Source organism: Gallus gallus, chromosome 9 (genome assembly GCF_016699485.2).
Source record: "Gallus gallus isolate bGalGal1 chromosome 9, bGalGal1.mat.broiler.GRCg7b, whole genome shotgun sequence".
In the NCBI taxonomy this organism is placed as follows: domain Eukaryota; kingdom Metazoa; phylum Chordata; class Aves; order Galliformes; family Phasianidae; genus Gallus; species Gallus gallus.
Genome location: NC_052540.1, coordinates 774,798 through 788,317, shown reverse-complemented (window position 1 = coordinate 788,317; position 13,520 = coordinate 774,798). Strand labels below are relative to the sequence as shown.

The 13,520-nt window shown below is 48.7% G+C and overlaps 1 protein-coding gene across 1 annotated transcript in view; it reads right to left on the bottom strand.

The window, feature by feature from the left end:
• Nucleotides 1-13,520, bottom strand: part of INPP5D (inositol polyphosphate-5-phosphatase D) — a 44,894-nt gene that overhangs the window by 7,558 nt on the left and 23,816 nt on the right. Inside the window, exons 6-21 of the mRNA XM_025153529.3 lie at nt 11,006-11,093; nt 10,295-10,375; nt 10,046-10,117; nt 9,660-9,783; nt 8,452-8,558; nt 7,803-7,905; nt 6,811-7,007; nt 5,882-5,999; nt 5,380-5,476; nt 4,278-4,416; nt 3,478-3,586; nt 3,234-3,322; nt 2,913-2,994; nt 1,722-1,811; nt 1,435-1,548; nt 269-351 (exon numbers count right to left, since the gene is read on the bottom strand). Of these exons, the coding sequence (XP_025009297.1) occupies nt 269-351; nt 1,435-1,548; nt 1,722-1,811; nt 2,913-2,994; nt 3,234-3,322; nt 3,478-3,586; nt 4,278-4,416; nt 5,380-5,476; nt 5,882-5,999; nt 6,811-7,007; nt 7,803-7,905; nt 8,452-8,558; nt 9,660-9,783; nt 10,046-10,117; nt 10,295-10,375; nt 11,006-11,093 (1,693 nt within the window). The remainder of the gene's footprint in view (nt 1-268; nt 352-1,434; nt 1,549-1,721; nt 1,812-2,912; nt 2,995-3,233; nt 3,323-3,477; nt 3,587-4,277; nt 4,417-5,379; nt 5,477-5,881; nt 6,000-6,810; nt 7,008-7,802; nt 7,906-8,451; nt 8,559-9,659; nt 9,784-10,045; nt 10,118-10,294; nt 10,376-11,005; nt 11,094-13,520) is intronic.

Here is a 13,520-nt window from a genome sequence, read left to right as displayed (position 1 = left end):
TGCCAGCAAAATTATTGCTATGGATAGAAATATACTGGCAGGAAAGCCCTTTCCTTCTTACAGGCTGTTTGTCTTAAGTCCATTCAGCATTCTTACAGACTCTTTTGAGTGAAAACATGACAGCAATATTTCTGAAAATGTTTCCATAAGAAAAAGATTGGGGGTTGGACTTGAGGGTCTTCTGAGGTCCCTTCCAAGCCGGCAGTTCTGGGATGCCATATTGCTTAGCAAAGCGGAAGGCTTCTCTTCCATGTGGATTCCAGTTTACCTTTGGAAGAGCATCCACGAACTTGACCACAAGCTCCCCTTCACTTCCATCCTCATTTTCTCCTTCCTGGCTCTTTACAAAGCCTGCATAGGGATGAGAAAAGAGTTCACCAGGGAAGAGACAGCAAGAACTCGAATACAAACCCTTTTCAGATGCTGGATCTCCAAAACGCCAGCCATTATTTTCCCACTTGGGCACAGGTTTTATAAGTGTGAAGAAGCTCAGTGTTTGAGCTTTGGGTGAATGTTTACATCATACATTTACCAGTGGTCTTAATGGGACATCGCTACATCATTCTATTTTACAGTTAAGCTCGGCACTGCAAAGCTCAGCGCACCCATGGGCTGTAGGATAAGAACATGACAGCTCTTCCTACGCCACTCAAGATAGCACACTTTTGAAATTCTAATTTAAGATTTGCAATACACTGTTTCCATAGAAATGTATGCAAATTTTGATACAGCTCCAAAAAAATAATCCTTTATGGAACTGTCTTTGACACAGCTCTCTGACATGCGACAAAGTGATGAAGCACACACCGAAGGCAGGCTGTCCCACTTAGAAGAGCAGTCCTGTGATGGGAATCACTTAAAAAAACACAGTAAGGGCAGATAGGCTCGTGTTACATAAACAGCTGAGGCTTGGCCCTGCAGCACGGGGACAGAGGACAAAATACATAGCCCTGGTAGGTACACAGTCCCAGTCATGGAACCATCACAGCCTTTTTTCCTTTCCCTTTAATCTGATCCTCTGATTTACTCTTTTCATCCCAGGAGAATCATATTATTTTTATTAGCTCAAAGCAGATGATTTATTTTGAAAGCACCTGATCATTGGAGCAGGCATGGCTAAGAGGTCGAGCAGTCATTTGCCAAGTAGAGCTTTTCTATGTGCAGGAGCAAGAAAAACATGTCTCTCTTCAAGGAAGAGCTGATCAGGTTGCCAGACAAGATGGAAGAAATGGCAAAAGGTCTTCAGCATGGATTACAGGTGTTAGCATGACGGATAGTATAGGATAACTTGCAGAATATGACACATCTCTAGCACATCCCTTTTTTTTTGCCTTGACCTACCCAGCTGTTTGTTCAGATCAAAACAAGAAGAAAGGAAATCAGTCCAAAGGCAGGGGACCTTGACAGAGGGAATAAGGATGGGCAAACCCTTACTTTCTAAGCAGCTAGAGTGAAACTCAATGTAGAACTTGGTCTGAGACTTGGTCTTCAGTGTAGCGAAGCAGTGCAGGAACTCTATCTCCCCTTGGGTGTTCATGTACTTGGAGTCTAGGAAAGAGAGAGGAATAAGTACATGTGTGACAGGAGAAAGAGAAAGGACATTTTTGAGTGCACTCCTAAGGAATCAGCTTTTTCTTTCAACATAAACAACACGTTGTGTTTTATACCCATAAGACATGTGTGCAAGGCAGCACAGCGTGTGTGCCCTCCGTCTGACTAACCGTTCTTTGAAACAAACTGTGAGGTCACTCCCACTTCAAAGGTGGCAAAGACAGGGCTGTGGTCACTGGTGGTGATGTCGGTGGTGCAGCCTGCCAACAGCAAAGGGAGATGGTTACTGCCCTGTGCTTTGCTTGGCTCCAGTGGGATCACTACAGTAGCAGTTGCTACCTGCCTCTAGTCTAAGGTGATATACATGATCTGATGTTACTGTATAGGAACGTAACACTTTTGTCAAAATACATGAAGATTTGGTGAACAGACAGAATTTTGCTATATGGTTTTGCAAGCAGCTGCCAATACAGGTTTCCCCAAAACAGAAAGCACCTGTAGTGCTCTTGGTTACATCTGCAAGGTGCACAGCTCTGAAATCACACAGGAACACACGGCTGTTATGGCCCAAGGTTAGCAGTGGGGTGAGCAATGTCTAGGCGCTGTCTAAGCACATTCCCAGTTCCAGCAAGCCCAGCTCAGTGAGCAGAACAGGGAATGGCCAGATGCCATCCTTACAGAGGTGCTTATTTAACAGCACATTGCATCAGCAGAGGCTGTGTGATCGGATCAGCCCAGCCCATCCCCTAGGAGATGCCTACAGCCCTCATTCCAACCCCATGAATAGGAAATCAACAACTTCATACCCACATATTTAGAACTACACACAGTCAATGACATTTCAGGAACCAGTATCTAGGTCTTAATTAAACAGGTCTTGCTTGTTTCCCTCTTCCCTACAGCAGACTTTTCTGAAGCTCTCTGCAAGAAAGGGAACAGGCAAGCGCTTGGCACCGTGCAGTCCTTCAGGGCTGTGAACTGATAGAAGTTTGCAGCTCCAGCTCTGCAGGCTGGGCAAAGTGTCTGTCCTGATGGCACCACTGAGTAAGGAGCTCCTGGTGGTAACCATGCAGGGAAAGTGCAGTTGTTGTTGCCAAGAAATAACTGGTGTAAAGGGATCCTACAGTGCAACCCAAAGCCGGACAACTGCAGCTTCGTGAGTGGCATTCTGCATGTAAAAGTATAGCAGAATTAATTCTTAACTTGGTATGGTTACAGGCAAAGATATTTGGCTCTGGTCTGCCTGGTTTAACACCAGTGCTGAGTGCCTGGCAGCACTGGGAGATTCCTACAGATTCTGCTCTGAATCATTTCCGTTTCAGACTGATTGCTTTGCTATCTACAAGCTGTTATCTACCCACCATAGGACTGACACACAACGTGAACCATGGGGTATGATTTCCAGAGCACCCGATCACACCAGGATGGCAAATTGTACTTCATCTGCAAAAAAGCCAAGGGAGAACTGCTGTCAAGAAGAAGGGAAAGGACATTTTCACAACAGAAAAGAAATTCACTTGCCCAAACGCTAAAGATTTGTGTCAGATCTTTTTGTCTGCATTGTCCTTTCAAAAAGATCTGAGTGCGGAAAATGGAGAGATGGGTTTAGGTCACTTCATTCAGTAGGGGTTACTTTCCCAGCTCCATTATATACTTCAGAAGGGAAAGCAGATTTCACCTACCCCTGTTGCTTTCTGCTTGGTGTAAGCGTACTTCTCTCGGGTCCCTCTTTCAAAACGGTAGGTGGGAGCAAAAGTAATCTCTTCTTCCTCTAAAATAGAGAGAGACAGCTGTGTTACAGCCCGGCCTATTGGGAACCCCCACGGGGCAGGGCAGACACTGCCCTGTATGCCCCACACTGGATCCAGCTGAGTGAGGAAGGTGCTGGGAATGGGAGAGGAATCTGCTGCTGAACTGGAGCCTTACCAAACTGCAGGAACACCTTGTGGTCCTTTCTCTCTATGAGAAGCTGGTCGAAAGCCAGCAGCTCCGGATATTGCTGCTGCCTGATCTTCTGGATAATATTCTCTGCTTCCTGCCAACAGGGAAACAGCAGAGCTGCAGATGATGCAAGACCTTCTTTGAAATACTCCCTCACGGGTATGCCAGCAACTGCTCCTGAGCAGTTTCACAGAGCCATACAGCTCATCACCTCCCCACTTTCCATTTAGTGGAAGGCCCCAACCTTTGCTATGTGGCTGAGCATTTCTCTGTCAAAACTGGCATTAAAATGTTCACTTATCCACTGCTCGAGTATGCACACACGCACGAGCACACGGACTGTCAGCTTCTCACCAGCACTGAGCTCGCTGTTGTCTCTTGCTCACTGAAGCCTGACCAGTGTATAGTATGGTTAGCCTGTTTCTGAGGCCCTGTTGTGAGCCACTTAAGGCTAATCCTACAGAGCACAAAGGCAAGCTCTGCATCTAGCCCTTCAGAGAGATGCTCATTCACATGGGCAGTGGAGCGGTGGAGGTTTGCGGAAGCAAGACTGGAGTGGCAGTGTCAGTGGCATTCCTGGTACACCCTGGGCCCACTTATCCTTGGAGAGGCCAAAGGGGATTTCCTTACTCTTCCTCAGCTGGTGTCACACTGTACATAGGGAATCCCTTCTGCCTCCCCTATTTCTGCCACTTTTTATGCCACTTTGCTCTAGATTAGAAAAAGAGAGTGCTTCTGTAGCAACGTCATGTTTTGTCTCCGCAGGGCTCCGTGCAGTCCCTTACCGTTGGGGGCTGCTCCACACGGTAGTTCAGGTCTCCCAGCCAGAAGAGATGAGTAAAGCGGTGAGTGATGTTAAATGGACTCAGTTTCTTATCTCCCAGCGTCAGGAAGCGCAGGATGCTCGTGTAGTTCTGGTTGCGTCTGTCAAGACAAGAAACATCTGCCTGACATCCTAAATTGCCATGCAATTTCTAAATGCCTGGGCTGGCAGAGGCTGCTGCTTTGCCAGGCAGAAGCTGATCCGGCTCAACATCCAGAGAAGAGCAGCTCTGAAGAGGAGCACTCGCCATCCCTCCCTTGCTCTGCACCTTGGGGACAGCAGAGCTGGGGGACAGGAGGGCAGGGGCATATCCCGACTGCTCTGCCCTGGGTGTCAGAATGTTTCCAGCTGAATCAAAGGGGCCAAAAGCTGTTCCAAAGCCACTTTTGCTGCCTCCTGGGGTTGTGCTTTTTTGAGCTGCGTGTCCTAAAAACCCACCAGTAGACTGTTGTCTCCAGCTTTCAGCAGCAAACACATAGCTTGACTTTGGCAGCTATTCCAGGCCCCGTGAAACTCTTTCATAGAAGTTAACTCCATTGGTGGAAGACCCAGAGCAGAAATCCCATGCTGTGTGCTTTCTGGGTCCTGCATCAGTAAAGATGACACAGCCAACTTCTTCATTTCAACTCCTCTTTGCTTTCAAGACTATTCCCTCTATCTGCTACAGCTCTCCCCAGCATCGGCACAGAACTCCCACCAATGTCAAGGTCTCTGCCTTCCAGCCCTCTGCTGCACAGAGCCTAGACTGTGGAGATTCATTTCATGGCTCAGCACAGCAAATTAGCCACTATGGAGATAATCCCCTGTATTCCTCACAGCACGTTCACCCTGACAGGATCTTTCTCAGCTGTGCCCCAGGGTGCAGCACAGCTCCTGTGCTCACAGGACTTCCTGCAGTGAGGAGACAGCACCCTTCAGCGCATTATTCCTGGATGGGAATGGCCTTCCTTCCTACACTTAATGCATTTTTAGGGTGCAGCTGCATGGTGGGCCCTCCTTCATGGCTCAGACAGTTTCACCCAATGGCTCAACACCCTCTTGGAAGGGAGGAGGACATATTTTACCTGTGTTTCTTTTCGCTTCCTGAAGTCAAATGGCTGTTAACAAACCCAAAGGAGGTTCCATTAAACATGAACGACACCCCCACAGCTCCTTTGTTACCTGGAAAAAGATAAGTCAAAAATGTCAAGAAATCAATCCACCTCCGGACTGAGTCTAGCAAAGATAAAGAAACACCGAGCACATCTCGAGTGAAGGATGGAGAAATCAGTTGACTTAATCAGCACAGAAAGAATTAGTAGATGCTGCATACAGCGTGGTAACAAATCTTCTGGAGGATATGAAAGAACATCAGTTGAAGTGAAAGAAGTGCCATTTCCTTGTGAAGCCCAAAAAGGAGCAATAGAGTGGCCAAAGGCATTTGCTGGGAATACAGAAGCTGGGGTATACGCACAAACAGATTTCCTCTCTCACAAGCTAAGATACAATCAGTGTTCTGCCTCAAGGATGGGACCGGCACGGACTGAGCAGTGTCAGCCCTTTGGGTTAGCTGGGCCTGCTCCTTACCCAGCGTGTTGGCAATGCCTGTCTTCACGTTGTCTGTGCAGATGTGGCTGATCCGGTTCTCATGTTCTGGCTTGGCCAGTACGACAATCCTGATATTCCAGAGGGTATGGATTGCTATCTGCAGGGATGGGAAGGTCAGGGGTTACATTTCTGTACAGACCTGCAAGCTGTGCTGCAGCTGCAGCCTTCTTGACTTCTTTTCTAGCACTTCCCTGCAAAGATTTTCTTCCTGTGCTTGGAATCTGTCACTCAGTTAGTTAACCAGAGGTGGGAGGAAGGGCCTAGCTATTCTCTACTGCTATTTTCTAGTTGGTCTTTGAATTGCTTTGCTTGCACAAAATACAGTTTCCCAACCACCATGACAGTTATTAATAAAAGTCCCGCTCTCTTTTGGCCTTCCAAGTATCTTTAGATGTGTTTCTTAACATTTCTGACACTAAGAAATGTCCAAGCCTGGTCTCAGTAAGGCTCGGAGTTTGTGTTTGTTTGTTTTTAATGACGGTGCCTATGTGCTGTTACATCTGGTTTGGAAGTGCAACAGCCATGGGTGAGATCTAGGCTACAGCTGGCTCAGAAAGTTTTAGACTCCTTCCTCACGAGAGTCAAAACACCATCACCACTTGATGCCAGCGCTCAGCAGCTGCCCTTTGCTGGTAGGCTGGAGTCAGGGCAGCTGCAGGGCAGGGTGCTTTGGTCAGAGGGGCACTCTCTGGTGCAACACGTCCCTCAGCCAGCTCCAGAAGAGGATGCTGTGGAGTCCACAGGCAGATTCGGTTTGATCTCCCTTAGCCAAATGTGATGACAATAAGGGGAGGGAAGGGGAGGAAGCGTAGGCAAAATGCTATTTATTCTTCTGTCTCTTTTATTGGCACAACATGTGCTCTCCTCGTATGCCTTAGCTATGCGCAATGACTAGAATAACTCCTCACCACTTTGAAGCTGATGCTGGTGATTTCCTGCAGGGATTGCCTCAGGGTCTCCAGCCATTCCTTCTCTCCTTGGGGATCCTCCTGAGTGCCAATGACGTAGATGTCATGAGGAATGTAGTCAGCGGTGTCATCTCGGGTCTTCCCCTGCCCCTTGGAGAGAAACCAGGAGGTGATCTTCTTTGGGGGAGGAGCAGCGCCTTTTATCAACAGATCAAACACCAGAGTAAGTCAGTGTATGTCCAGCCAAACCCAGGACACAGAAAACTCATTAATACACGCAAGGGGACAGAAACTAGAAGCTTCCCATTCGCTTTGTCCAGTACCAGCTTCCTGTCAGCCAGCGCAGAATATCCTAAGGTGATGAAGACGTCAAACCCACCTGGCGCTGCGATAAGGAGTGCCTTCTTTCATTAGCTTACCAAGGCCAAGGTTAGCTGAGCATAAGGGCTGGGGGCTGCTCTCCCGACCTGCCTTCACCTTACCCATTAGCTATGAATGAGCTCAGACAGCTGAGCTCACAGCACTGAAAAGTATTCTTCTCCACAGATGGGAAAAATAACTCAAATTGCACTGTCCTCAACTACACCTTGCTCCTGTTCTCTAAATATCACAGGCACTCTGCTTGCTTTTGAGGCTTTGCACAAGCAGTCCCTAATCAGGTGGCATTGGATGTGCTCCTGGCCTTTTGATGGGACGGATAACGGTGTGGACTGCTGCACCAGCTTTGTGAAAGCCACAATTCCCTATCATTGCAGGAATCCTTCAGCACCCCTCAGGGCCAGCTTTATGGTTGTGCAACTGGAGCCATGGAAAGTATCAAACCACAACCAAGAATAAGCCTAGAGATAAGCTCCCTCTCCTTCTGTCTCACTGGAAGACCCTGGCGTGTGGATCTGCTACTGAACACAGTATGTGGGCCTGCCGTGGCAGGAGAGCACAGCACATCGTGGTAGAAATCTGAAGGAATGCCCATATCAGAAGGGAGCCCATACCCATGTTCCAGGTCCCAATGAAGACGGTGATCATATCAGGCTCTGGTTGCTCAGAGTGTTTATTCTTCATCTGCTGCAGAAGCTGGCAGAACCCTTCTCTCTTCTAGGCAGGGAGAAGCAGAGACAATTAATGGGACGCGTAACTCCAGGAACACAACCTCCTGAAAAACCAGCTGGGCCAGGAAACTCCCAGCACGCTTGGAGGGCAGATTACCTCCCCACCGTCCCAAAACCTTTAATAAGGCTCTCCTTCCTGTGGTACCTTCTTAGGTTCTTAGCCTATTCATTACTTTACCAAGTGCTGAGCCATCCAGAAGGAAGCCCAGGCTTCGCTCTTGTTTGTTTTTAGAAACCCGACTGCAGCTGCAGAAAGTCAGGCTCTCCTTTGCCTCCCTCCCTGCCTGCTGATTGTCTGTCCTGCTCCTGCCCCAGTGACATCCCCCAGGCACGTCTGCCCTCTCCACCATCTCTCTGCACAGTGCCCATTTCTCCATTTTCTGTATGTGTTCAGAACAAAGAAATTTCATTTTTGCCGAAGCCAATACATCCTTCAACGGTTTCTTTTACCGATAAAGAATGCCCTTTGTACCTTCCCCCCCACCCCACCGACCTGATCCAGGCTGGCAAGAAGGAAACACTGTGTATTTACCTTGGAATCAGAAAAAACATATTCCTTCCGCTGTGTTTTTTCCTTTTCTGTTTCCAGCATGATGACCAGTTTGTTAGGGACCTTCTGAGACTTGATGAGCTGCAAGACTAAACAGAGACTGGGTGGCATGAGCTGTGACCACCGAAGCTAGAATCTCACTAAAACTAAGACTCAGACCCAGACTCAGGACTTACACGGTCTTTTATGTGTAGGGCTGACTCTGTCCTGCCTAACTCCACTTTAATGCTGCTTAATCCTGTTCCCTGCAGGAACAGAACTTGCCCTTGAAGCAGAGGCCCCAGATTCCTCCTGCCTGGAGCTCTTGTCCATACTGAGCCCTGTGGGTCTGATGTGAAGCCTTGGCTTCCTGCACACAATCTCTCTGCCTACTTATATTCTTTCCCCATCTGGCAATGAGGAGGTAGAGTCCCATTTGATGGTAAAGGTGAATAATCCCCATCTAAAATAGCAACTGTGTAATTACGAACATGAGCTGGAAAAAACCATACATGAAAGCTAATCTTGTCAGTCATTGTCAGCAACAGAGAGATTTTCTACAGAGGGGAGAGCCCAAGGGCATGGTTTTTTCTTTCATAAATCCTACTGGTTTTGGCAGTGCTGCTCAGGGAGGAGTGGGGTATGACAGAAGAATCGATAGGAGCCTTCAAAGAGCTGTCTGTCTAGAAACATCAGAGGCACAGGGAAGTTGTTTGGCTTAGGCCTTCACAGGCCAAACTAGCACTGCTCGTTGGTAAAGATATTGATTCACATATAAAAACAAAAATCAAGGGAAGACTCACTGCACTGTGGTACTGCAACTGAATATCTGGCTTTTTACCATCAAAAATTATCACAGGAGTCATACAGTTCATACAGCGTGTTTCTTTCCAGCAATACTGCTTTTCAGTAGAAAATTGTCCTGTTGCAACCAGCTCTAGGGGTAATCAATCTTCCATCAAAACCTTCTCTTGCTGTCTTCTTTTAGACCAGAAGGCCAGGCAGATTGCCCTTTAAAACAGCCTGTGAAAGCTGGTTACGCCAGCACTGAGTCCCTGCTCCCTGCAGGCTGCTCTGGGGACAGGCAGCCTGCCCTGCCTGGAGCTCACACAGCACCCAGGGCCAGGCAGACATTCCTCTCTTCTTGCCCATCCTCCATCATCCATGGGACCAAGCATCTGGTCCCACAGTCGTGACCTTAAGTATCTTACTTTTCTTATGGGTATAAAACTTGTCTTCTGGGCCATCCTTAGCTCTCTTGATAATCAGTTTTCCCATTTCCACGTCAACCTTGAGATGTATTTTTGAGAAAATTCCCAGAGAATCGGCTTTCACCTATCAGCAAACAGAGACATTTGTCATAAGCAATCTCAGGCCCTCCAGTTGCACGTACTACAAAATGCAGTGCTTGCCTGAACTCATAGACACGCACATCGTTATGCCAATCCCACCCGTTATCTCTTAAGCGTTTGCATGGTGCAAATAGGAACAGCTGTGTTATCTCCGAGGCAGCACAGCGCAGAACTGAGAGACTGACATAAATCTGCAGGGCTGTCCCTCTACATCCTGGTCGGCATTGTTAAAGCAGAAGGTTTACCTCAAAAGTCACAGGGGGGATGAGGGAACGGCGGTGTGTTGAATCAGGACCTTCGATCAGCAGCGTTTTCACCTGGAAGAGAACCTGTGTGTACTGAGTCGTGCACTACCCCGGGGGTGAGGACGTCGGAGCAGAGGAATCTTACTGTGGCAGAGGACTGCACTCACGATGAGCCAGAGACATGTGAGGTGTGTAAATAGAGGGATCGGATGACATGAAAATAGTGTAAAATAGCTATAAAAACTCTACCTTTTCCTCAATGGAAGACAGCAATGAGATCAGCTGATTGAGTTTCAGTACAATATTGACTGGACTGGCTTCACCAAGCATCTGATAACCAGAACACAGAAACAAAAAGAGAGGGATGTATAATTACCAAACCCACACAGCACTGCCTGGAAGTCCCTTATCTGTAATGAGCAGCACGAAGGCACGGCATTTGGCTGAACACACAGACGTATGGCAGGATTGAAGGGCAAACCTTGCCTACAGGCTACAGATATGGACATGCAAGGGAGTCAGCTCGGAGATAGGTCTGCATGACCAGGTGCAGGGCTCAGTCCTGGACTTCTGCATTTCTGGGCTGGTGGGGAGAGCAAAGTCAGGGGACTTAGTGGGCTTTGGGTAAGAGTGATTTGGCAGTCAGCCATCCTGGAGTGAAGTGTGTGGAAAGACAAAGGTGAGGTCGTAGCCCACAGACTGAGGGAGGATGGAGGACAGAAGTCCTCAGGCAGTTTGCTGCATTTTCCTCTGGGGCACGAAGGGAAGCAGGCAGAGGAGACTGTGGGATAAGTGAAACTGTGGGGTGTAACTCACTGTGTGCCCTCTGCATTGCAGCCAGTATGAGGCTAAAGAGAACACAGGTTGTAACTCATCACCTGCAACCCACCAAAGCGTTGCTGGGAAATCAGAGCCCTCCCTTTCCCCGGGGGCTCATCTCCCACCTTCCAGCCAGCTTACCTGGGAGCGCTGATGGATGCCAGGGTGCAGCTGCTGCTCAAACACCTTCTGGATGGACTCCAGAGACGGGAGGGTCCGGGAGGCTTCACTGGGAACAGAGAGGTGGCAGAGGCCAAAGGCTGCGGTCAGGTCTCCAATTTGGTTAGCACTGGCCTCTTTGCACAGAGCTGCACAGGCATGCCCCTGCCCTGCTCACACCAGGGCTGCTCTCAGCAGCCACCAGCCTCCTGCCCCCCCAGCTCACTGCCCGCTCCGCTGGTCAGCTGGGTGATGAGTGCCATTCTCAGCTGCCCCACTGATACTGCCCATGAAGGCCAATTGGAGTCAGGCATCCAACTCTGCCTTGCCATAGCAGGGCGTGGGCCATTCCTCTGGTTTAACTGCACAGATGGAAACTTGTCACATCTCTCTGGGAAGATATCCCAGTCCGGGCCAAACCAGAGGACAATCTGCATCTTACACAATAACGTCAAATGATATTTCCACTCCAAAACCCCAAAGCCCAGCACTGTTTGGAGCCCATGGATGTCCCGGCAGGAGAAGCTCAGCATAGCAGGGTCCTTGCAGAGGACCCTAGCAAAGAGGAAACTAATTTTTTCACGTTTTTCAGCTCACGTGACACAGAGAGGCCAGGCACGGGAACCTCTCGTGGGCTACAGTGAGATTCCTTCAGCATTTCCCAGCTGCATCCCACAGGATGCTCATTTGTCAAAGTGCTGCTGTATGAACTTGGCACAGGAGCTGTGGTCCGATCATGACAAGGCTTATCAGGGAAAGAGCACGCAGTGAGTGCAGGTCAAAAGGAAGGGGATGGTGGGAGCAACGCTGGGATGCCTCCACCAAGCCCAGTCAACTGTGGATATTAATGATTTCCCTCACTTTCCTAAGTCTGCATAGACCGGATTTTACTCTGTGTTTGTTGGGGAAAGTGCTCCAAAGTGAAAGTATGCCTGTCTGCCTGCAGATTAGATATGATTAATTGCCTACTAAGCACTCACCTTTGGAATTTCAGTGGGGAAGACTTGGCCACAGGGCAGAAAGAAGACACATTTAGGAATGTGAACCTGCTAAAACTAGTCCTGCGACACCAACATTCAGCTTTGGATTGGCTACAGCTGATGGCACTGCCAATGGCTCTGGCTCTAAACCGCAATTCCCATTGATTTCTGTGGCCATTGAGTCAGGCTCCCGAGGCAGCAGGCAGCTGCTGGAGAGTCAGGTTAAGTTCAGATTGAAAAGAAAGACAGGATACACAGAAGGCCAGCAAATAGGGCCCATCTCTCAGAAACAGCAGCAGTCACTCAGACCTGTTTAGCAAAGATTTCTCATGGGAAAGTTGCCCTCTGTTTACTGTACAGCGCGGCACATTGCATGGGTGTTGGGCTGGGGGAAGAGCCTCTGCAGGCGTTCAAACTTAAAACCACAACGTGGTTTGAATGGCACTTTTGTTTTCTACTCTTGATAGTGTAAAGGAAATACATGTCGTCATCTTTATTGAGGTGCCAGAAGCCTTTGTGTCCACATAACAACTGTACCAATGCCGGTACTGCGTGTGCTTGAAAAGCTGCCTTAAGTGCTGCATGTGGACAATACCCAGTGAGGAAGGATAAACAGACCCCTGGTCTGCCATAACCTGGCTGTGTTTTATGTGCTGGGCTCTGGGGAGCTGCAAGAGACCAGAATACAGCACTGCCAAAAGAAAAAGATTTACAACAAATCGGCCTGGCTCGCAGCACCAGGAAATGGAAAGCAGCTTCAGAGAAAGGGCTTGAGTTGTGACAACTGTTGGGTGGGTTTTTTTCCACCCAGCCCCAGATATTGTGAAAATAATGAACATTGTAAAGGGAGGGGAAAGAGGACACAGCCCAGCCATCCAGGAATTACCGACACCTCCAGCTGCAATCCCTGGAGAAAGCCGAGATAAGCAAAAAGCGAATTCAGGTAATGGCACTGATTGAATGGCGGTTCAGAAGTCTGATGGGGGAAGGAACATAAAACCCCAGCCAACCTCAGAGGTTCTGCAGAAAGCAGTAAGGCACCCAAGCACGACAACGGGATGACTCCAGCCAAGCAAGCAGTTTGGGTGGGATGGAGTCACAACTGGAAGAGCAGAGGAGCGGCTCCTCAGAGATCTCTGAGACTGCTGTACTTGGCAGACCTTCGTGCAAAAGAAAGCAGAGAAAGCAGCTGTGTCTGACAGAAGTAAGTCAGAACCAGGGGGAGAACACCGCTTGCCCTTTGCTGTGTCTGTGAGGTGCTGTGCGCCTGAGCTCCTCCTGTAGAACTGCCCCAGGTCTGTTCCACGATGGTGCTTCCCACAGCCCAGTCACTGAGAGATCCTACAGGCTCTTCTGATCTAGCTTCAGGAAATGGAAAAGCTGTCCTGGCCACTGAGAGGACTGCAGGCCAGCTGCTTCTCTTTCTGTCTTGCCATCCCAAACACATTTACGAGGAACAGGGTTATGAAACCCAGATGAGGTCAAAAAGAATAAGAAGTTGGGAATGGAAAAAGCCA